Source organism: Camelus bactrianus, chromosome 32, assembly GCF_048773025.1.
Source record: "Camelus bactrianus isolate YW-2024 breed Bactrian camel chromosome 32, ASM4877302v1, whole genome shotgun sequence".
In the NCBI taxonomy this organism is placed as follows: domain Eukaryota; kingdom Metazoa; phylum Chordata; class Mammalia; order Artiodactyla; family Camelidae; genus Camelus; species Camelus bactrianus.
Genome location: NC_133570.1, coordinates 21,071,452 through 21,096,036, shown reverse-complemented (window position 1 = coordinate 21,096,036; position 24,585 = coordinate 21,071,452). Strand labels below are relative to the sequence as shown.

General features: G+C 41.6%; 1 protein-coding gene across 4 annotated transcripts; it reads left to right on the top strand.

Moving 5' to 3' along the window:
* The first annotated feature begins 204 nt into the window (after positions 1 to 204).
* LOC105063250 (solute carrier family 5 member 4) lies at positions 205 to 23,044 on the top strand. Of its 4 annotated transcripts, XM_010947752.3 has the most exons (13): positions 205 to 362; positions 1,022 to 1,093; positions 2,633 to 2,737; positions 4,438 to 4,497; positions 5,863 to 5,967; positions 9,617 to 9,722; positions 10,907 to 10,987; positions 12,271 to 12,491; positions 15,324 to 15,459; positions 16,966 to 17,073; positions 18,827 to 18,977; positions 21,470 to 21,638; positions 22,800 to 23,044. In XM_010947752.3, the coding sequence occupies exons 1-13, from the start codon at positions 228 to 230 to the stop codon at positions 23,031 to 23,033; spliced, it is 1,683 nt and encodes a 560-aa protein (XP_010946054.2). In that variant the 5' UTR covers positions 205 to 227; the 3' UTR covers positions 23,034 to 23,044. The 4 variants fall into 4 exon arrangements, with proteins under 4 accessions (XP_010946054.2, XP_074212221.1, XP_074212220.1 ...); XM_074356120.1 differs by lacking the exon at positions 1,022 to 1,093; XM_074356119.1 differs by lacking the exon at positions 4,438 to 4,497.
* Positions 23,045 to 24,585: the final 1,541 nt, after the last annotated feature.

The following is a 24,585-nucleotide window of genomic DNA, read 5'->3' as shown; positions in this document are numbered from 1 at the left end:
TCATTCCCTCACTCCCTCATTCCCACACTCCACTTAGTCCAGCATGGCTGCTGGAGGGCCAGTGTCTCAGTTTCAGAGAAGAGGTTTAAAGGTCCTCTTTCCCAGGAGCTGGCTCTGATAGTGCATTCCACCTGCTCAAGACTGATAATGATCAAGTCTAATGATCAACCAAGGGCTCGTATAAGGAAACGGCCGGCCGTGGGATGGAGAAATCTCCACCTGCAGCCATGGCCAGCACAGAAAGCCCCGGCACCGTGACTGAGACCCCAGACCCCCCTGAGATAACAGAGCGCATCCGAAATGCTGCTGACATCTCAGCCATTGTCATCTATTTTGTGGTGGTGATGGCTGTCGGGCTGTGGGTATGTAGGAGACCAGGGGGGTGTTCAGGGTGGGCACAAGGTTTGGGGGCGAAGTGTCCCAGGGAGGGAAAAGTGTCGGGTGATGAAGCAGAGAGAACATTACCAGCTGTTACAGATTTCACTGCTCTTCTCTCACAGCCATTTTCTCATGTGCGACACTGATAATGCTTACACGGAGCTAATTTATTCATTGTGTGAATGGGGCCAGCAGCGGGGCTTCAGACTTACTCTGTTTGGCATCTCCAGCACGTGGCATAATGAATAAAGATGTTTCATTACCCCCACGTGTTTTATTTCTTCTTGCTCACTTTCTAATTTAGTTGAGCTGGACGCTTAATTCATTTGCGTTTATTCTTTCTTTTAAGTAGTGAGCCTGAGGCTGCAAATTTTCTTCCAAGCACAGCGTTAGCGATGCCTCACACTGTTCTCATCAATGAAAATAAACAAAGCAATTAGGACAGAAGTGGAGGAATATGATTTCTTAAATTTTCTTGGTTTCTGTGAATCTGTGATTTTGAAGTCCTTTAAAAACTGGTGCTATAGCACAGTTTCCAGGATAATGCTTCTCTTTAGGGGTGCTGGGAAAGGTCACTTCCCTCAGCATTCTGGCCAGAGCATCTGCTGTGGTTTGACCCTCACAAGTCTTCCCTTCTGCTCAGGCAATGCTGAAGACCAACCGGGGCACAATTGGAGGCTTCTTCCTGGCTAGTCGAGAGGTGACCTGGGTGCCGGTGAGTGGGTCAGAGCTCCCTGGAGATAAATTTCCAGGTCATGTGTTTAAGGGAAAATAAAGAAAACATGGGGAATGCTGATCATTTCTGATGTGTATTGGCTGCCTACATGCTGGCGTCTCCTTTCCTAAACCCCTGACCTCAGGCCTCTGCACTGTCATTCCAGTAAATGATATGGCACCACCAATTAAGAGAGCAGGTGTAGTGTGACATTTGGGAAGACCCAGTTCAGCTCTGCGTCATGTGCTTTAACCCTGGCCTCATCAAGAATCTTCTGTCTCGGCTGCTCACGGTCCCCAGCACGTTCCTTCATCCATCCCAATCCTGAGCTAATGCTGCTGCCCTCCTTGTTTGGATGAGCGTCCCCCTCTCTGCTTCCCTCCTTCAACACCCAGTTCAAACCCTGCTTTATCAGAGACACCTCCCCCTGCACGACCACCTGCATGTCTAGTCCTCTGATCTGCGCAGTTGTGATGGTGGTTCTCAGTTCCCTGTGACGGTCAAATGATGATGCCTCTTTGACTCTTGTCCAGTTGGTGTCATCCTTGCTGGGTGTTGATTTCTGACCTCCTTGGCAAGAGTGCGATTGCAGCGGAAGGTGCATCTTCTTCTCTGAACCCATACTGTGTTTGAAATGGATATTTATTGGGGTGTCCCATCAGACAATGCCTTCTTAGGACTCTTTTTATGAAACATTCAAGGCTTAACCAAAACCATAGCTGCAAACCAGCTCAATCCCATCCCCTGCTCCCAAACAGAAATAGAAAAGGACAGAATAGAAAAGGTGGTCTTACAGAGGGCTGCAAAGGTGAAAACAGAAGAATGGGCACCGCAAGGGTCCCACCCCGCAATTCTGCTCTGTCAGCACTCGTGCTCACCCGTGCTCACTCAAGAGCTCCCTCTTGATTGTTGAGACTTTAGAACAGTAGACAAGGTGACAGAAGAGGAGGTGGATGTGAAGAGGGTCACTAGGGTCAGGACAATGGAGAGGAATTCCCTTCTACCCACCTTCGGAGCCCTTGAGGCTGATTGAAGGAACCAACGGAAGATCTGGCAGTTCTTGGCCAAGGACAGGCTCAACTCAGAGCATCTGGGTAGATTAATGTTCCTCTAAGGCAGGGGTCAGAGGCTTTTCCATAAAGTGCCAGATTGTAAGTATTTAGAGTTTATGGGCCACAGTCTATTGCAACCGCACAACTACCGTTGTAGCACGGAAGGATCCTTGTTAATATGTAAAATCAACACATGTAGCGTGTTCTAATAAAGCTGTCTACAGGCACTTGAAACTTGAATTTCATATAACTTCACATTTCCCAAAATATTATTCTTCTTTAGATATTTTTTTTACCATTCAAAAATATGGAAACATTCTTAGCTACCAACCGTGCAAAAACGTGACTGGCTAAATGTAGGCCACCAGTTGCAGTCTTCTGATTCCTGCCCTAAGAAGTGAGGGAAACATCTCAACGTTTACCTGCTTTCAAGAAGTCTGATTTGGGACCTTTACCTCTGATCTTCGTCTGTTCTCTTGGATTCCAGATGGGCGCCTCTCTCTTCGCCAGTAACATCGGCAGTGGCCACTTCGTAGGGCTGGAGGGGACGGGAGCGGCCTCGGGAATCGCCATTGCAGCATTTGAGTGGAATGTAAGTGACATCATAGGCTCTTCCCTTTACGTCAGAACTCTAGGTGTGTTTGTCTGGGTGTCTGTACAGGACAAACTCCTCTTTGGTTTGATGTCTATTTTTCCATCTCTTGTTTGAACCTCTCAGTGCCTTCCCTGTGTGGCCCCATTCTGCCTGGGCCATTCCAGTCACATTATTCCCCACCTCTGAAATTTCACTCAGGCAGTTCTTCCCACCAGGAATGTCATTTCTGTACGAGTCAATCCCCACTTCCACTTGACCTCCTTCAGGATCATTTTAGCTCTCACTTCTATCTCTCCTCCCTGAGCTATCACTGAATTAGATACAGGGGATTAAAAAAATGTAAAAGCAATGATCCCCTCTTCTGAGAAGCTTACATCCCAGTGGCAAGACAAATAAGCATTCACTACTGTATAAGAAGCACAAGGAGAGACGAGTTCTCACACAGGAGGGCATCCATCCTCAGTGATGAGAGGGGCTTGGCACGTGTCCAGAGGCTTTGTGGCACTGATGCCAGATGGATGCATAGAACCTGACCAAGGAAGTGACAGCGGAGTAAGGAGCGAATGATTTAGAGGTAGCAGGTAGAATCTACACCACTTTGTGATCACGTTCCTAATTGTTTTTCTGCCATCTTACCAGTGGAAGCTGTGTTCCTTTAATCAGACCCTAAGTTCTTTAAGCACAGCGACCATCTTCTCTCATGTCACTCACACCTCGCATCACCCAGCACTTGACTGGGCACATGCTATAAACATTTCTTGAGTTGCTTGAGCTTTTTTTGTTCTTTTCTCTTATCCTTTCTAGTGTTTGTACGTACATATGTGTGCATATCAGTCAGAGGGAGATGCTTATGTGGAAGGAAGTTGGATTATAGCAAAAGCATAAGTAGACTATTCCCTGGATAGACTCAGAAAATGACCTTGAGTCATCACAACACTGTGCCCCTCCCTTGCTGAAGATTTTGCCCCTACTTTTACTTTAGTAGTATCAGAGACTCCAGAACGGATCCAGTCTCCACACATACCCTGTGGTCTGAGTTCTGTTTTGATAGTGCCATGGACTCCAGAGACATGGACAAAATGCCCTATGGCCCCAGTGGGTGTGATTATCAGGTTGCCAAGAGCCTGTCTCTTTTAGCCTGTGACCTTAGGATTCCATAATCTCTGTGAGACTCGGGTGACCCCTCCCATTAAACAGGAATAAATGTGCTTATCATCCCTGCCTCGCCTGGTGTTGCAAGAACAGTGTGAGCGATACATATTAAGACTCTTTGTAAACGTTGATATTGATGTAAGATTATATTATTATCATTATTATACATGGCAAGACTTGGTCAGTGGGAATATTCTGTCTCTGAATTTCTCTCTCACTGGTTTGTAACGCTGTACAATTCCTGCTATTCAAGAATTATTCCTTTTGGCAAAGACTACATGACCGTCCGATGGTCCATCAGGGCTCAGATCTCTTACCCTCTGTCCATTTCACCATACATCTTTTGTCACATCCTAAGCCCCAAGAAACAGTGGCCTCTGAATCATGGAAAGAGAGGGAAGGAATCCACGGTCTTGGGGTCCCAGGTGGTTGAGTGGGACAGGATCCAAGCAAACATTTGTATCTTCAGACTCAGAGGTCATGAAGAGAAAAGGTCCACAAGGCAGACCTCTCTAACTCCACGCTCTTTTCTTGGTTTCCTGTAGGCCTTGCTGCTCTTGCTGGTTCTAGGGTGGTTCTTTGTCCCCATATACATCAAGGCCGGGGTGAGTACCCACAGGTATTCCCTGGCACTTCTGTCAGGCACTCATTTATTCACCGTCTTTCTGCTCAGTCATGAAACCTGGGCAATGTCATTCGTCCCAGGGCTTCTGGGCTGACAGTTACATAAATCCACCAAGTGCTGCCACCGGATTGCTCTTGAAAAGGGCTGCAGCCAGCTGTCCTCTTGCTGACCCCTATTCTGATGGTTCCCATTTCCCCACCTTCTCAGCAACACATGTAATTTTCCTTCATTCCAATTTTTGCCATTCTGACATTTGTGAGGTAGTTTCTTTTGTTCATTAGGGGTAAGAAACACCACACCTCTGGTGGCTCCCCTTCAACCTGGCTGTTGCCAACCATCTGGGGCACTGCTCTGCCTCTCTGAGCCTAGTCCCACATTTATTCTTTCTGCAGCTGGTTCTCAGAGGGGTGCTATATCCTGGGATAATTTCTGGGATTACGGTGCCCAGGGGGCCAGCCTTCCAGCTTGTACCTCCGCAAGTCACTATATAGTCCCACTTTGCTCGTCCTGGGTCCCTTCTAGTGCCAGGCTTGAACAAGCTCTGTTGAAGGATGCTCTCCTGGGTGCAGATCCACACCACAGAACTCGTGCATGTGTTCTTGGACATGGCTTACCATCTTTGAGGGGGTTCCACACAGCCTCTGAGCCCCCAAGATTTCCCCTTCTTGTTTTTGATAATATTATACAAATACTTATTTAACATTCTTTTATGCTGGGGGAGATGAAATTATGATCTCAATCTGCTGTAAAGAAGCCAGAAATATGTATTTTTAAGCTACACATCACATAGCTGACCTCATATTTTGGCAATGATAACCTCAGATTTTTCTCTAAGTAGGGATTTAATGTGACTTTCTTCTTTCAAATAAAGATAACCACAAAAATATACACCCAAATGTACATTTACAATTTGTTCAATTATCAATTTATTATGCAACCATAATAAATTATGGTTCATTATTTATAAGTAATATTGATTTTACTAGACTGCAACATTATTGGTGAAAATAAAAATTGTTTGTTGCATGTCTACTATGCATTTGTGTTGTGGTATTTTACATCTACCTTCATTTTAAAGCCCCACTTTACAGATGAGAAAATGAGGTTCAGAGAGATAGGCATTTGCCAAACGTCACACGTCCAGTAAATGTCAGATCTAGGAACAGATCCCAAGATTGTCTCTGAGTTCATTTCAGCCTTGCTGCTTTCCCGAGGGACCATGCCTTTCTCATCTCTGTGAGAAACATGCCACACACAGTTACCTGCCCACAGGTGCTTAATAAATGTGGAGTGATCTTTATGTGCTGCGCTCTGAAGGTGCACCCTGCTGCGGTCTATCTTGCAGGTGATGACCATGCCGGAATATCTGAGGAAGCGATTTAGGGGGCAGCGACTCCAGATCTACCTCTCCATCCTCTCCCTGTTCATCTCTGTGGCTTTGAGAATCTCAGTGAGTTCCAGGCCCTCCTGGCCTTTTAGCTTCATGGGGTCGCTTTGATGGGGCTAGAGTACTAGGATCAGAGAGCCTGTAGGTCCAGCCCTACGGATGTCTCAGACTACCTGGGGTCTCTCTACCAAGTTTTTATGCAAAGAAAGAAGCTTCAGAGACCCTGCATTCATAGGGTACAAGAATTACAAGTCACAAGAGGCTCCAGAGTGGAAACTCACCCTTTCACTAAGGATATGAAAGAAATGGATGTCCAGAAAGAAAAAAATGTCTCCTTCAAGTAGCATGGCTATTAATAGCAGTAAACAAGGAGGTTTCTCTAGCCCCCACCTTCCCGCTGCACAATGACCTCTGTATTCTCTGTCAGAGCCAGTCCAAGTCTACAGTTTCCTTCTCAGCTTGATTATCTAACATGTAGACCAGAAGGAAAATGTCTTATTATATTGACTTTCCTTAAATTGACACTGTCTTATCTAAGACTGCCCCTCTAAAACAGATGTCACAGCTAAGTGTTAAAAGGTTTATAAGTTTTCAAAAAGTTAAATCTCCTAGAGATAATTGTTGAGGAAAGAAGAAAGGAATGTGAAGACTCAGCAGCATGTGTAGAAAACAAAGAAAGAGTAACCCATCTGCTCCTCCTGTGTCACTAAGGAAATAGTCTCCTGCGAGTTTAGAGTCTAGGCAGCTTGTGAGAGTGGAGGCTGACCCTCTGTGGATCTGAGTCGTGACTGGAAACAAGCCAGCAGCTTAGATTAGGTGGCACAAGCCTTCCTGATGCAACGTGAGCATTTCCCAGCCCTTATTATAAATTGTTGAGCTCCACATTAGGGGGACAAGACTCCCGTGCACAAGGAGTTCACCACGTGGCTAGTGATAAAAGAATTACACATGAAATAGCACTCTATGAGACAATATATGCAAATATGTTAAAATGGGAGCTGGAATAGAGTGTGGGAACAAGTAAAGGAAGCGGGCTATGGACACCCAGGAAAGGGGATGGTGGTCTTGGTTGGGTGGAATTGGAATTGGGGGTCGTCCTCATTGGTGGGGTGTGTGGGCACTTAAGACCCAGGACAGGAAGGAGAGGATAACACAAGGGAGGCAGAGGAGCGTGCAGGTATCCGGGGCTGGTGCTCACACGTGATCTCCCGTTCTCCTCTGCCTTCGATGTCTACAGCTTTATGGCCCCAAAGAGCATGAACAAGGTGCTGGAGCAGAATGGCCATGGCCAGAGGGACCCCTGAGTGGGGCAGCCTCCTGGAGTGGCTGGTTCCTAGTGGCAGGGAGGGGATGGGATGTTGGGGAGCTGAGTGGAGCAGCAGGGATGGCCGAGAGCGAGTGTGTGGCTGTGCAGAGTCTGCTGCGGTCAGCTGGGAAGATTCAGTGGCGGGAGTCCATTCTTACCTACAAGGTTATGTTTGAAGTGATATTCGTAATCTTAGACACGACCTTTTGTGTACTATTACACTCTGATAACAGACGCTGTCCTGGTTACTTATTAAGTAGATCAACAATTTCCACAGTCCTCCCCTGCCCCAGGTTTTAAGAAGATCACCTTGTTCACTGGTTCTCAAACTCCAATAATACATATACTGAGAATTATTATACATATTCAGTCAGACGTCATGCGCTTTTAGCCCTATTTCAACTTGTTATGCTTTAAAAACATCGATATTCTTTTAGAAAACCACACTGTAAATTTTTAAATTGGAATTAACCTTGCTACAACTAATGTGCAACCTATAGACCTTATTCAGATATGGCATATTCAGATATTCAGATATTCAGATTTGACTGTCCTTTAATAGCAAAAGAAAATCCTGGATCACGAAAAGCTTCCTTTTATGAGAAATATTTTATAATTATTGTGAATGGAATTAATTCCATTGAACTGTACACATTAAAATGGCTAAAATGGCAAATTTTATTTTACGTATATATATATTTACCATAATAAAAAGTCGTTAGTAATATAATCCGCTTACTTACAATTTCAAGACCACCAGTTTAATGCCTAAATTGTACTATGTAAGAGAAACCAAAGTCAAGGAATTCATAATACGATAATGTGTGTTTCAATATGTAAATATTTGTGCATGAATACACAAGTTCTAAATCTGTCGTGAAACAATTGTGCCCTTCCCATTTAGATCGGTATGCAGGTATGTTTTATGGCAACTCAAAAACACTGAGTGGCATCTCAATAGGTGATCTCTTTTCTGAAATGGTAAATAATTTTTCGTAACTATCCAATTTTGTGAAAAGTCCAGTCTTCCCTCAATTTACACAGTAGTTGCACTCCTTGCAAACCCAGGGATAACAAAGTTGCAGCACGTACTTTGTGTTTGTAACACAGAGTTAGGTCCTAGGCTCAGATCATCAAGAACAGGCTTTTCACCAACACGAATGTTTGGTGAGATGATAAAACATCAGGTTTCAGTTCAAATTTTATGGTGGGGGAGGGAGCAACCATCTTCAGTTACATCCCTTCCAGACCCAAGTTCTACAAAGAAAGCGATCTCTGATTCTTCGGATTCTGAACCCTATCACTTACCCATTTCCTTCACCTCACTCATGCTTTCCTTTCTCTTAGAGTCCATGATCCATCCTTATAATCATGCTTCAGCACAAGGACTCAATCTCTTTGCCTACCTCCCCTTTCACTGATCTTCCCTGGCAAAAAGTCCAACCCCTATTCTATGCCTGTACCCAGAGAATTTATGTCCATGATTCTAACATGCTTGTTTGCTATTTCTCAGGTTTTTGTTTTGTTTTGGGTTTGGTTTTGGGTTTTGATATGGAGCCTGGGAGGATCAAAGTTAAAGGGACAGAGCCAAGCACCAGTTGAGTTGAAGAAAGATTGGGGAAGCTGAGAAGCACACCTGGGGGCTACAGGGGTCCAAGCAGAGCTGGGTGGACGTGATCTTGCATTCAGGGTCCCTCTACAGGACTCCCTGCTGGCTTCTAAACCTCAACCAACAGTCCTTTTGTGTTTATGATTTTTCCTCTGGTCCTCTCAATGACGATTCTAAACTGTCCACAACGTTTTTAGCTCCTGGACCTCTGCCTCTTATCAGAAAGTCTCATCACTTTGCTTAGAAAATTTAGGCGTGAACAAACTACTCATTCCCTCTCCACCCAAGTAACTTTATTCTTTCCTTCTTCCCACCACTCTTTTTTGTCAAAGTCAACCCCTCAATCTCTGCCTAATTTTGATCCCATCCCACCTCAACATCTCTGGCTATTTGCTTCATGGTTACTCTCCCCCCAGTCCTGCTTTACCTCTTACTTTCTACTACCCAGAATGTGCTCAGGTATCTTCCTTCCTGACAATAACCATTGCTCTATTCTCTGTCTCCTCTATCTACTCTTCTGGTCTTTATCGTGGGTTCTCTGCTGACCATCATGGAAGAGCAGGCCATACAAGCTGTAGTGTAGACATTTCTCAGCTTTTGCTCACTCGCTCATTATTCCTCTCGATGGTCAGTCCAATAATTGGTTCTCTGAGGATGAGATCTGGCTTCCGAGGAGTTCATAATTGGATTGCAGAGATGACATGTATAGCTGCAGTAAATATTAGTGGGAAGTCATCAGGGAAGAGCTAAGTGATGTAGCGCATGTTTCTTTTCCACCCTGACTGTTTCCTTTTCAGTCGGACATATTTTCTGGAGCCATATTCATCAAGCTGGCCTTGGGACTGGACCTTTATCTGGCGATCTTCATCCTCTTGGCTATCACTGCCATTTACACAATCACTGGTGAGTGTGTTGCATGTTTAGCTCAGTCATGCTATCTTCTGCTGGTCTCACCCCAAGCTGCAATTAGCATCCTCGGTGTTAGCCTTGTCACTGCCATGGCAAGGATATCCTTGTGTTCCCATTGTGAGATTCAAGCACAGACCCAGAAACACAACTAGAGCAAAGAAAACAGAATCTTCTGTGTTAGGTATGAGCACCTAATGATGTGGTGAGTGGGAGGAGGAAATGGTGATTTGGCCCAGCTTTGTGTTTGGAACCCAGAGTGGCATTTGGAATCCAGCATATCATACACATGGGAGGTCAGGTTGAAATAGCGGCTTAGACCTGAGACTGGAAAATCTAAGGCAGGCCCCAAGGGAATACCTGATGCCAGGGCGCAAGTTGTGGACTATGAATGGCAGAATCAGGAAAGGAAGATTGAAGTAGCAGGTTAGTTGTGGGAGAAGGTGTGGTAATAGTTCAAGCAAGATTTTGCGAAACAGATACGTTAGTGTAGTGCCTCATGCTTACTAACTTATGAAAATGAAACTGTACCTGCTCGGTTGGAAAAAAAATAAAGAAAAAATAATGGCTGGAGCAACCAACACAGTCCTGGAGCCATTTTTATAACACTGGATACATGTTTCAGAATAAATGAGAGAAAACAGCACGAATCTCCTATTTTCAGGATTTGTTTTGTTTCCCCATGACACTCTCATAAAGGAAATGTCTTGCTGACCGAGACTCCAGTGAGCCTTGAGTTGAAAGAGGAGTTGTTGTTTGGACAACACTGCAGCAAAACACAAGTCAACAACTATATCTGGTTCTCAACTAATGGAACAATCATATGTTCCAACACTAGAGCAGAAACGGCGTTGCCCAGTTTTTGGAGAGCAAGCATTCTATGTTAAATGGAGTGAATTGACGGATTGTTAAGGGAAACGTTCCGGATATTAAAACTTTGCCTTTTCCCCTATTTAATATTCAAAAATTCACACAAAGATGGAACCCCACTATAATTCATAGAAACTTTGAGTCAAGGAGGGAGACCACTAAAGAGATAATGATGCCAAGAGGAGCTTGTGGCCCTGCCAGGAGACTCTGATATGCTTTTTGCAGAGTTATTTCCAGAGTTTAGGTGGAGGATGGCAAATAGATGAAGACACTTGGATAGAATGTCCTGGTTCTTTTCTTTCTCTTCACAGGGGGCTTGGCCTCGGTGATTTACACAGACACCCTCCAGACAGTCATCATGCTGATAGGCTCTTTTATTCTTATGGGGTTTGGTAAGTGATAACAGTGTGAGCAATGCCTTGGGGCCAGAAATCAATCAGTCTGCCTGCTCTTCACTGCTGCCTCCCAGATCTATCTGGTCATATTTTCCAATCACTGATACAATTCACATCATTGAAATGTCTGCTTACATTGCTGTAGTATTATCTTAGTGTGAGGAAATGAGGGGGAAGAACTTTACCTCCTTTAAGAAATTATTGCTTAGATAAATTATTTTGTTTAATCTTTATATCTTTGTGTTGAGAATGGACAAGATTAGTACTATAGGGTCAATGATTTTATGAAAATATTGTGCATTGGATTCAATGCACAGAAACCCTTCATTTACATAGAATTTTCATAGGTCTCCCATGTATTTTTGTTACCAGCCATATTTCCCTCACCTGAACAATTTCCTCCACTCGGTTGAGTTTCTGCCTTACACATTCATTTCACATATAATCCCAGCATGATATTTGGCACACACAAACATGTCGGTGCTCAGTTAAATAACTAACGAAGAAGAAAAGTAAACTGTCAACTTCAACTCTACAAACGTAGAGTTGTAATGTCTACTTCTCTACAAATTCACTCTGATGAATTTTGCATCATTTGAACCTACACTAACTTGTCCCAAATGCCTGGGCTCATCTTTCTAGGGTCTCTGTCCATTATGGTGGTTTTCTACACCTGAGTAGCTTTTCCAGACCCTCCCGGTGGGCTGAGCTTCACCATTTCCCCTCATCACACATAATCTGCTGCCTCCAATTTCTGCTCCTTATCCTTCCAAACTTTAATTTTAACATATGTGGAATACAGTATTACCCCAGAAAACCAGAGTGTGCATAAGATCGGACCAGCCAGGCTTTATATGAGGAAGAGAGACCATGGCTTCTGGCCCTTTCAGATGAGTTGTGGCTTTCTGATGGCTAATTCTGTTAGGCTCACTCTGTTAGCTTATCTTCAGGTTTGTTTCTGCTACGGATGGTCGTGGAACATTAGTATCAGTCTGTTGGATAACAGTTTAATTTTTACCACAAGGCTAGACAGTAAATCAAAGTTTTCAAGAACATCATAAGAAGAAAAGCTGAAGAGTGATTTGCTTTATGTACTTTGTGAAGGTAAATCTGATAACATGACCAGTGCCAGTATAGGTACTAGAAAGACATGGATCCTGGGAGAAGGACACTGAAGATTTGACCAGGGTGTTTGGGTACCTCTACCACATAGGAATAACTATAAACACGAGGTGCTTTAGATTTCTGTGAAACATTTCATTTTATCCAATGCCTTATAGCTTTTGCCGAAGTCAGAGGCTATGAGAGTTTTTCAGAGAAGTACATGAATGCCATCCCATCAATAGTCGAGGGGGACAACCTGACAATCAGCCCCAAGTGTTACACTCCCAAGGGAGACTCCGTCCATATTTTCCGAGATGCTGTCACCGGGGATATTCCATGGCCAGGAACGATATTTGGAATGACCGTCGTAGCTGTGTGGTACTGGTGCACTGATCAGGTGAAGTAAGTGTGTGTGTGTGTGTGTGTGTGTGTGTGTGTGTGTGTGTGTGTGTGTGTGTGTGTGTGTGTCTGAATATAGTTCTTTCGCTTCTCATAGAAAAGCATTTATTTTCTACTTTATACACACAAGTGTACATCATTTGAAGAGTGAAATGTTTCTACAAGGCTTATTATGAAAAATGGCTGTCTGGTGCCCCAACTCTCTACCCTATTTCTTGTCTCTCAAAGGCAAACACTTCCAGCTCCTTCAGTTAAGTACTTCGGTATGTATTTCTGTTCTCTAAATCCTTGTACTCAGTGTATGGTTTGTAAACTGTTGGCATGGATTTCACCTTGGAGCTCATTAGAAATAACTGCTCCGAGATGCTACCCACACCCATTGAATTAGAATTTGCTCATAAACCTGATTCCTGGGTGATTCAAATAAATGCTTGTATTGCTTCCTCTTGGCTTTCCAGTTTTAGGATTCTTCTATTGGCTTCCCATAACGAGAGACGAGGGTTTAGCTCTTTCAACCTTCCACGCTCAGTCCCCCACAAGCACATCTCCTGTTCTTCCAGCCTCCTTTAGGTCTTATTCACAGTCTTCATTAGGAATCTGCATTCAATGCTTCTATTTTTGTGACTGCATGAATGTAACACAGCTGAGCTGCATGATATTCTCTGATTGGTCTTTCTTTAGCTTTTTCTTTTCTGTAGAATAAATAATTCTTAATTTTTTGTTGTAAATTTTCTTGGTAATTATTCATCATTCAATAACAAACCCTCTGCAAATTGCCTTAATCTCCCCCTTAATACTTGTAAACACATCAAGTATCCTGCCAGCTCTTTCCCTTGCTTTCTCCCAGAGCCGTTCACCTCTCACAAACTCTCTGGTTGTCCTCTGTGCTTGGTGCCCAGCCTAACCAAGAACCCCTTCGCTACCATATCTGGGATTCCCTTTGCTTCATTCTTGGGTTATAGTTCCTATTTCCAGTATTCCACATCATCGTCTTTCTTGGTTTACTCCTTCTTTCAGGGCAGTTGAATTCTCCAGTAAGTTCCTGAGAAAGATAGATGATAAATTTGTTGTGAATTTGCGTGTTTGAAAATGTCTTCACTCCAATTCTTCCATAATTGATCCTCTGGCTATGTGCACATTCGTGGGTTGCAAATAATTTCCCCAAAGTCACAAGTACATTGTATTTTGACTTGCATCATCATTGTTGAGAAGCCTGAAATTATTCTTGATCTGTTGGATGTGACCCATCTTTTCTCTCTGGACACTTGTCTTTCCATTGTCCTCAATGTTTTGAAATTTCACCAGAATGTGCTATGGTGTGTGGATCTATGTTTGTCCATTACGATGGGCCACTTGGATAATTTGGGGGATTCTTTGTTTAATTTCTTCCGTTTTGTTTTCTTGTATTTGGGACCTTCTGTTTTTGAGTGTTGGTCATCCTCAGCTGGTTCTCTATGTTTTTACCTTTTCTCCCCATCTTCCATCTCTTGGTCTTTTGCTCTGCTTTCCAGGAGACTTTCTTAATTTTATCCTCCAGTTTTTCTGTCTTTGTGTCTATAACTTCCAAGATCTTATTTTTTTGTTTTCTGGAAGTTCCTTTTTATAGCATATGAGTTTGTTTTGGTTTGGTTTTCTGAAGTTTTCTTCTCCCTAAACAGTCTCTCTCAATTCAAACTTATAATTTCACAATTTCACAATTTTAGCCCACTTTGAAGCAATGATCATATGTGATGTCAGTGTTAGTTTTCTTTTTCTATACATAATAAACTGATTTTCTCAACATATCTACCTACCAAAGAATGCATCCTTTCACCGTTAATTTGTGGAACCATCTTTATCATTTATATTTTGCCTCTGTCCACTTAACTTGCTTCTTATAAGTGGCCTCACATTCCTCCTTAGATCTAGTACCTGAACCTGCTTGTCTGCTGACAGGGCCCCTCTCCTCACCTGTAATTTTTGTTGTCCCTCCAACCATCTGCTTCTAGCCTTCTGTCTACAAATATCACCTGTTCCCCCAGCATTAAATGACACTCTGCTAACCCTAATAGATTTGTCTCTCCAAAGAGAATTAAACAGAAGAAGACATCCTTGTTTTATGACATTGCTTGAGAAGAAAAGTGCCAAAAAGTTATGACATTACCATTAAAAATCTTGCTTTGCTAGAAATCACACAACTTAGGTAGAAATTATGAAGTTATATGCATTCATTTTTCCAGGACCATCATATATGTTTCATAACTTGATGAGGTCCTCAGAATAATCTAAAGAAATCTGTATATGATCGTTTTAGTGTTCTATTCTGATGGCTGCCTGACTCTGGTGTATCCATGCCAATGGGCTTGACTTCCCCAAAGGGACACATGTCTGACAACTGTAGAGAGCTACTGATGCATGTGGGCCTGTTTAGTGCCTACAATATCGAAGGCACAACTTAAATACACAACTTGTGACAAAGATCAGTAGTGACAGCCTTGTACCTGAAGGAGCACATCATTGTTGCAATGCAGCCTGGGAGCTATAAACATATTTTAATAGTCATGATGAGTATTGACTTCTATGTACTGAGAGTCTTACAAACATACCAAATATTCAGAATGCCCTACAAAAGAACCCTACTTATAGATGAGAAAACTGAGATTCACAGGAGTCATATACTCATGTAAGAGGAGCTGTGATTCAAGTTCTGATTTTACTCTGAAGCCTGTTATTTTCCACTAGTCATGACTCTGTTTCTTAGTGTAACAGTAATTCCCCAAAAGAGGCACCCCCCTTCTTTGAGGGAACAATCCTCTGATTGTTCCATGACTATATCTTGTTTCCCTGGCAGGTCATTGTGCAGCGCTGCCTATCAGGCAAGAACATGTCTCACGTGAAGGCCGCCTGCATCACGTGTGGGTACCTGAAGCTGCTGCCCATGTTCCTCATGGTGATGCCAGGGATGATCAGCCGCATCCTGTACACAGGCAAGTCATGGATCCATAAATCCTCTTTTTATTATTCCTGAGCTCTGAGCAGTGGTTTTCAGATGTATCAAAACTTTGACAAACTAGAAAATCCATTACATATGGAAGTAAAAACAGAATCCCAAGTGGAGAGAATAGCTTGTGCAGAGGGTGAGAAGCAGGACATTTTGGCATATTTGACATTCTGTGCCTGTCTCCTTGCAGACATTTGAGTCTGTGAATCCAGTTTTCATGAGCAACTTGGATTTATGCTAAAGGGTAGTGCAAGAGTATGAGATAGATCTGGGGAAATACGAGCTGAGTGAGCTGTGATGACTGGGTGCAAGACATCTCCAGCTGAGAAAGTCTTTGAGATGCAGTGTCCCTTCTTGGTCCTTCCAGAATGATTGGAGAGCTGGACCGACCTTCACTGCTTTAGAATTGCATTGAAAATCTTCCTTAAGAAATCAACTTGCTTTCTTTATTATGAAGGGTGAAGGAAATAGAGCCAAATATTTCTTGGCTAATCAAGGCTTCTGGTTTCTAGTGGGCAATCTATCAGATGACACTCATCCACTTCATGTTTCCTTAATTGGGCACTAATTTACTTAGCTGAAATCTTGCTAAGATGAACATCAAATGACTAACATCATTTCTTACTGCAACACTGCAGTGTCTAACAATAAAGTACAGACATCCAACAAGTAGGGAATAGCCAAGGAAGTTATTGTATACTTTCTTTATAGAAAATTGCACAGAAGAGACTGAAGACTATCTCAAAACTTGGGAAAATGCTGAAGCTATTATGTTAAATGTAAAAAGCAGACTACAGAATATTATCTTAAAAATTACTACAGTTATGCAAAAAAGATATTTCTTGGTGGAAAAGGACTCAAAAGGAATATTTTAAAAATTAAAAGAAGATAAGGTGCTGATGTGTTAGTATTTTGATGGGTTTTTTTTTTTTAAGTTCTGCTATGTGTTGTCATAATATTATTTAAGCCAAAAAACTGCCAAGATACTGTGCAAATGCCACGATGAAGTGAGACATTATCCCACATGGGGCAGTCACAGATCACATCTCTTCTTAGGTGTAGGTGGAAAAACACTGGGCTAAGTGACTGGACACAAGACTAACTTCCTGGGTGTTGTTGTCATGGGGGAATGTGGTCTCGTCTCTGGAGCTCTGTACTCCTTGGAGGATTTATGCTCTTGCAGCTTTTTTGGAGGATGGATCAGCTCCCTCTGTCTGCTCTAACACTCTAGCTGGGCCACATCCTAAAAAAGAACTCTGCCTCTTGGGTCAGTGCACAGGGAGCTACAGATGTGAGATACTTAGGAAGTCATATTTTGGGCAAAGAGGGGCCGTATCTAAAGTGTGGAATTCAAAGCTGAATCTCCAATTTCCAGGCAAACTTCATTCCTCTCACCCATGTTCTTACAAATTGCCTCTTATGTCCAAATGGTTGTAGATCTTACCTGTTTGGGCCCCACTCACTGAACCCATTTATCTGAATCCCTCCTCAGAGAAGGTGGCCTGTGTCGTGCCTTCTGAATGTGTGAAACACTGTGGCACTGAAGTTGGCTGCACTAACTATGCTTACCCAATGCTGGTGATGGAACTGATGCCTAACGGTAAGGAAATGTCCATGCTCTGATGACTGGATAAAGAAAACATGGTGATAGGTAGAGATGGGTAGATGGATAGGTAGAGGTATAGATAAGGGAACGGCACTCAATCTTAAAAAAAGAGAAGGAAATCCTGCCATTTGCAACAACATAGATGAAGCTGGAGGACATTTTGCTGAGTGAAATAAATCAGGCACTGAAACACAAATACTGCATGACATCACTTATAAGTGGAATCTAAAAAAGTCGAACTCCCAGAAGCAGAGAGTAGAATGGTGGTTGCCAGGGGCTTGAGGGGTGGCGGATATGGGAAGATGTTGGTGAAAGGGCACAGATTGTCTGTTACAAGGTAAGTGCTGGAGACCTAAAGTAGAGCATGGAAACTGTAGTTAATAATAACGTCCTGTTTACTTGAAATTTGCTAAGAGATTAGATCTCAAGTATTATCACCACAAAACAGGGATATGGAACTATGTGAGGTAGCTGGTATGTTAATTAGCCTGATTGTGGTAATCACTTCACACCATGTTGTACACTTTAAATATTTACAATTGTTATTTGTCAATCATACCTCGATAAAACTGGAGAAAAATCTTCATGCTGGGACTGCCTCAGAGGCCAGGTCTATAGATGGGGCAGGAAAAATGGTTATGGTATAATCCTTAAAAATTCTTACTTCCATTAATTCAATTGTCATCATCAAACATCTCTTGAGCACCTTTCATAGGCTGCCAGCCCTGCTCTTGGCCTGGGGGATGCAGAGATGAATGCAAATATAATTCCTGTTAGAAGAATTGTTACTCCTCTGGACTCAAGACTATCTACCAAGACAATCAAAAGCATTTAAATGATGGATTTATCAATTAAAGAGTTGCATAGCAGTAAATTCAGAGGACTAGAGATTAATGATTTATCCTTTCTTTAGACCAGTAACATCAATCTATTCAACTTACAACTGTTTATTAAGTGCCTTCTATGTGCCAGACATGTCCCTGGTGCTCAGAAAACATCACTGAAGTGGGCACAAAATACCCCATCCCTTAAAACTCTCGTTCTAGCTTCATGAGATAGAAAATAAACCACACATGTGAAATGAGTAAGTTATTAGGATGCTAGAAGGTGATCTATGGTGATCAAAATGAGAGCGAGCGAAGGGACTCAGTAGTGACCAGGTGATCCTGCACCTTAGGCCCATCAAAGGTTGGCTAACACTTCTGTGACCTTTCTCCTCCCTGACCCACATAAGTGTTGTCAGGAGGAAGGGAGCATGACCCACAAGTGACATCACCCATCCACCCACTTCGCACTTTGTCCTGGGAGGTCTAGGGGCATTACTAGTCGGCAGAGGGAACTGAAGGGTAAAGTTGCCAAAATATTTCAAAATGCTTTCCTTTGACCACCAAAGACTTTTTCCACAGAACCACCTACTGGGTGTTTCCCTCTCCAGTTCCTTAACTCATCAGGAAGCCAAGAGTTCCTCTCCAAAGAAAGATGGTAGAACACTGTTTCTCCTCCTTCAAATTTAAGTTCTAGCAAATCATCTCTAAGTTTATATTTATAACTAAAATTCTATGCTGGATTATCCTCAGATCAGCAGGAAATATGCAGGAAGGGCCACATGATGGCATGTGCTGACAGGCACAGTTAGTAAATGTTCCAGGTGGCACTTCATCTTTGAATGACTCTCGGGTTTGACAAGGCCTTCGTAGTTCTTGGCGTCTGGTTCCTAACTAGTGATTGCCCCCTCTCCCGGCCCCAGGACTGCGAGGCCTGATGCTGTCGGTCATGTTGGCCTCTCTCATGAGCTCCTTGACCTCCATCTTCAACAGTGCCAGCACCCTCTTCACCATGGATCTCTACACCAAGATTAGGAAGCAGGCATCCGAGAAAGAGCTCCTTATAGCTGGACGGTGAGAGATTCCTGGCTTCTGTCTAAAATTTCTCTGGAAAAGGGCAGAGATAGAAACGGACTAGAGCCTGCTCATCGTTGGGTTCAGTGAAAAGGATCACACAGTTCTAGAGTGCGGGTTAGAGACATTAGAGAACGTTTAATCCAACTTTATCTCTTTCTAGATACAAAACTTGGGGCCATACTTTTAAATAGTTGCTTTTTCAGATTTTCAGATACCTCTGACTATTTCTTATTTCTTCCTCTCCTCACACCTTCTTCCAACCACATTCCATGAAATTCCATCAGTGGTTTTCATGGGGTATAAACTTCCCACTTCCTCTGATAGACTAACGCGTTGTCTCTAGAAGTTTCCGTGTATATCACATGAAGGCAGTAACAGATTAAACCATCCACTCACTATTACAGAGGAGTTTATCTACTGCATTCATTAAGAAATGGGGGTGTCAAGAGAAACTAACCACCTATATAAAAGACTGTGCATTGCTGAAGACAGTTGCAATTCCTTTAGTAAATGAAGCACTTGAGGGGAAAATTCCAAGGGCTCACTTGGTCCAGATTTTGACTCTGAACAAATGCTACAGGGGAGGAAGAACAGTAAGACATCTGTGTTTTGTGGTGGAGAGAGTATGGGACTAGAACTCAGCAGGCCCAAGATGCAGAAGTCCTCTAAGAGGTATATGGTCTTGGGCGTCAGTCTCCTTTAAATCTCAATGATAAATTAACAAGTTTTTTTTTCCTCTCCTTATTAAATGTCTACTATCTCCCAGAATAAACATATGAAAAAGAACACATATATCATAAATAATTCCCTGCTTTGTGGGGTTTATTCCTTTGTGGGGAAGATAGATTGGTGGGCCAAATCACAGACACTAGTGTTGCTTATATTCTGTAAAAGGAGCTTGTTTTTCAAAGAAAAAAAGCATAAGTAGTTTCCAGTAATCATGCCTTTGCTTTAAAGCCATAACATAAAGTGTTGTTGAGCAATCACAGCAGTGTTAAATGTTAATAAATAGAACGATGACTACACAGTTACGTTTCTTTCACATCCAGTGCAGTTATGTATAACTGCAGTCTAAAAGCATAAAATAATGTGATTAGGATTAGAGCTAGCAGAGATCTGCAAGGACTGTGGGACCCACCAAGCTCCTGTTCCTCGAGAAATTTGGTCCCAAATGAGCAATTTCAACTGATCCAACTCCTAAGAATCTAGCTTTACCAATAAATATATTCTGTACCTGATAACAAAAAGTGTTAGGTAGAAAAGCAAAACAGGATTAAAGGCTGGTGGCTACTTCAGACAGATGCTCAGGGAGTCCTCTCTTGAAGAAGTGACATTTGAGCACAACCCTGGAGGAAGTGTGGGAGTGAGTCCCGTAGCTCTGTGAGGACAGAGGAGTAAGTGCTGTATTTTTACAACAATCACACGTGTGGTGTGTGTGAGGACGGCGAAGGGTGAGGTTGGTACACGAGGAGCAACTGGGAGAGAGAGAGGAAACACAGTCAGGAAGGTAAAGGGAGGTGAGGTAGAGCAGAGCCACTTAGGCCACAACAAGACTTTGGCTTTTATTCTGTATGTGATAGAAATCAACCAAAGAGGGCAAGGGAGACACGTGATTTGCTTTCCAATGATGATAACAAGGACAGCAAGTGTTATTGACTGAATCCTTACTGCCTTCTAGGCAGACTTTCCATGGTTTATTACATTTAGTTATTGCAAGGTTGCAGAGGTTTTGTAAAGATTAAATGAGACAACTGTGGCTCAGTCTCCTGCCCAAATACTTTGCCCCCTCTCCTCCCAATCCCCACCTCTCTGTTTCAGCAGGGGCACACAGAGAAATGATAGCCTTTTATAGAAAGTCCAGTAAATTATGTTTGTTTGCTTACTTACACAACAGGCATAAGAATATTGTGGAGTTTAGAAAAGTGAATCAGTCATGTTCCCTGGACCCTGGGAGCCTCTAATAGGTTTTTACTACTTATCAATATTTTAACCAATTTTTTCATATTTCCTCAAGTAGTAAAATTCAGAAGTTAGCATTTCTGGCCAATTCACTCAGCATTCTGGGATAGAGGATGTTTCCATTCTAACCTATGCAAACTGAGTTTCTCTCAAGCTAGTGGGACAAAAGATCAAAAGGGAGTCTGCTTTCTTTATCATACAAAGAATTGCTTATTAAAGGAAATAGTGTGCTGTATTTTTAATTTATATATTGCATAAATCAGATTAGGGAATTATTAATCGATTGTCGACATGTGAATGATCTCATGGTTGAAGATATTATGACTAATTATGGATAAGCAGTTGCTTTATTAGCATTTTGCTAACAGATAATCATTAAGCATAGTATGGCTTCACGTGAGGTCAAGGAGCTTGATTTTACCTGGAAAATCAATGAATGGCCACAGAATGAGCTAATGCATAATGGAAGCATAATGAAAAAACCCCAAAGGCTTTTGTTTAATACTTAAAGCATTTTCTTCTCTTCCCAGGCTATTCATCATTCTGTTGATTGCCATCAGCATTGTGTGGGTCCCATTAGTACGGGTTGCTCAAAATGGGCAACTGTTCCACTACATAGAATCAATTTCTAGCTACCTTGGGCCTCCAATTGCAGCTGTCTTCCTGCTTGCCATCTTCTGTAAAAGAGTCAATGAACAGGTAAGTGAAAATCAGGAAGCTTTGCCCCTACGGAGTGAGAAAAAAACTGTTTCATTCATTGGTAGAAAAACACATTCTACCCACCCTATTTATACAACTAAAGGCCCATCTCAATTTCAGTTGTGGTCAGCCACAATTCCTGATTCTCACTGAAGTGTGTAAAGATAAAGTGAACACTCATAGTACAGCCTTCATAATTCTTACAAAATATTATCTACTTCCATGGAACAGAGCTGAGGAACGCAGGTTTTGGAGTAAGACTGCCAAGGTCCAATCCTGGCTTTACCACTTTATATCATTGTGATCTTAATCAAACCATTTGACTCTCTGTAAAATTAAGATAATTGCAGTGTCTACCTTAAAAGATTGCTGTGAGGATTTTAAACGATTTTTTAAATATGAAGTACTTAGAATATCTACCACATTCATAAAGATTCAAAATATGTTTCCATTATGATACATAAAATTGATTGATTATTATGTAACATGTACATTTAATCCCTTATTTGTTCCCTGGTATCAGCCTTATTATTATAATTTTCAGATAAGGAACAGGTACAGAGAGGTTAATATATATATGCTTTCCATATGTTACTTAATATTAGCAAGTGGTATCTTGGCATTCAGACTAAGGTCTTCCTTCATTCAAAGCTCATAGTCTTAATCCCTATACAATACCATTTTCCTTAAGTGTAACATCTTTATCAGAGGACAGGGGACATATGTTTCTACCCCCACTAACTTCTCAGAGAAAATAAATGCTTTTAATTGTCAAAAACTTGATAGAGCTGTCAAAACTATCTAATATCAACTCTTAAAATTGTGTAATATAAGTCATAGTCACGTTACTCTACAAAATAAGTCACAAGTTTTAAAAACCTCTATATAAAATAAAAGTGAAGGAGAACTTCAGTTTGGGTCAGGGTGAGCAGTAATGTCCTGGAGTTGGGGGACCAACAGTGGAATTATGCTTCAGAACCATGGAGAGCAACAGCCCACCGGTGACACATATTTGCAACTTTTCCCTGCTTTGATAACCTTGTGGTCAAGGTTTGTCATTTGTTGGTCATAGTGGAGAAAGTAGATGGGATGATAATTATGACTTAATCAAATGTCTCATCTTTTCTAAATACAATAATTTTATTCTTGTTTCTTTTTCAGGGAGCCTTCTGGGGTCTAATGACTGGACTTGTAATTGGCCTCATTCGTATGATCACAGAGTTTGTGTATGGAACAGGGAGCTGCTTAGCTGCCAGCAAGTGCCCCAAAATCATCTGCAGAGTACACTATCTGTACTTTGCCCTCATTCTCTTCTTTGTTTCCATACTGATCGTTCTGGGAATTTCCCTGTTAACAAAACCCATTCCTGATGTACATTTGAGTAATAAATACTAGATTTATGCTCACTTTAAAAGGATTCTTTGCCTTCCAAACCTTCAACTGCATGCATGCAATGGAATTATAGCACCACTAGAACTAGAAGGCACCTGAGATATTACCATCCAGTCATTCCACTAAACAACAATTTGTACCTAGTGTGTGCAAAGCACCAATGAATTAGGAAATAAGGGATTATAAAATGGACCTCACTTCAAAAAATGCCACAATGCAGTTTGGAAGTAAATTTATACCTTTGTTATAGGGTACCAGGAAGAGACCAATTTGTGTTGCCTGAGAGACTGAGGAAGACTTCACAACAGAGCTGTCATATGGGCTGGGCCTGTTCAGGAGCAAGTAGAATTTCATATAAGCACCAACACAATACAGAGATTTATTTTTTTAAAGCACATGATACCAGAGAGCAGGAAAAAGAAAAATAAAAAGAGATGCTTTTTTTTGCCTTTCAAACTGGCAAGATTAATATGAGTAATGTCCAATATTGGTGAAGAGGTGGGGAGATGCCCGCTCTCCAAAACTGTTGGTGGGTGTATAAATTTTATAATTTGTAAGAGGGCAATTGGGCAATATTAATCAATTTTAAAATGCTCACACTCTATGAGTCAACAATCCCACTTCTAGGTATTTATTATGTAGAAATACTTGTGCAAGTAAAAATTTATCTATAATATGTTATAAATTTATATGTGTTTATAAAGTTTTTCTCTGCAAAAGGTTTCTAATAGAAAAAAAATGGAGACAATCCAATTTCCATTGCTAGTGGAATGGGGACACAATCCTAGTACACTGAATGTTATGTAGCTGTTCAAAAACCTCAGGAGCTCTATTGTTTGTTTTTTTTAATGTCCATGATATGGTTAAGTGGGAAGAAACACTTTCAGAACAATATAGTATTGTATAATATCACTTTTCAAAAATAAAATACATGTTCAGTGTATATATGTTTTTCTAAGCACAGGAAAAAACCCTAAACCACATACAGTGGAAACTTTTAATAAGGTATCTCTGGGAAAGTCACCATAGAGGGTTATAAAAATGTCAGATTTAAATTTAAATATTGTTTATATACTAATATTATTTGAATTTATTTTTAATATATTTTGCATGTATCACTTAATATTTGAAGTAATACTTCCTTACTTGTTTCCTTGAAGAGTGCCCAGTAGACTGTGTGTGGAAGGAGAAACCTGAAGCACAATGTGGTTCAAATTACTTTAGCAAAGACATGTCACCAGAATTCAAAACTAAATATTTACTCTGAATGTTAGGAGTTGAATGAAAGAACACTAGAAAACACATGATAGTTTTAAACGACATAAATATAAATGTTAAACTCTTTCATGCCAATGGAAATGACCATCACTTATTGTTCATTTTTAGAAAAAGAATTTGTATAGAGGACCAGCAAGACCAGTTATCTAGTTTATGTTTATATTTCATTAATACACTGTGAGGTTTTAACTTTCAAAATGAACTGATAAAAATCAATAGTCATTTGGGAGAAAGTTGTGAATAGTGTGTGAACCTAACCTAGCAAGGCAGTGAAGAA

Bases quoted from the DNA above. Each gene is read 5' to 3' on its own strand.
- LOC105063250 (XM_010947752.3), top strand. From the start codon at position 228: ATGGCCAGCACAGAAAGCCCCGGCACCGTGACTGAGACCCCAGACCCC. The intron at 2,738-4,437 runs GTAAGTGACATC...GGTTTCCTGTAG, and splicing joins TTGCAGCATTTGAGTGGAAT to GCCTTGCTGCTCTTGCTGGT. The intron at 12,492-15,323 runs GTGAAGTAAGTG...TTTCCCTGGCAG, and splicing joins GGTACTGGTGCACTGATCAG to GTCATTGTGCAGCGCTGCCT.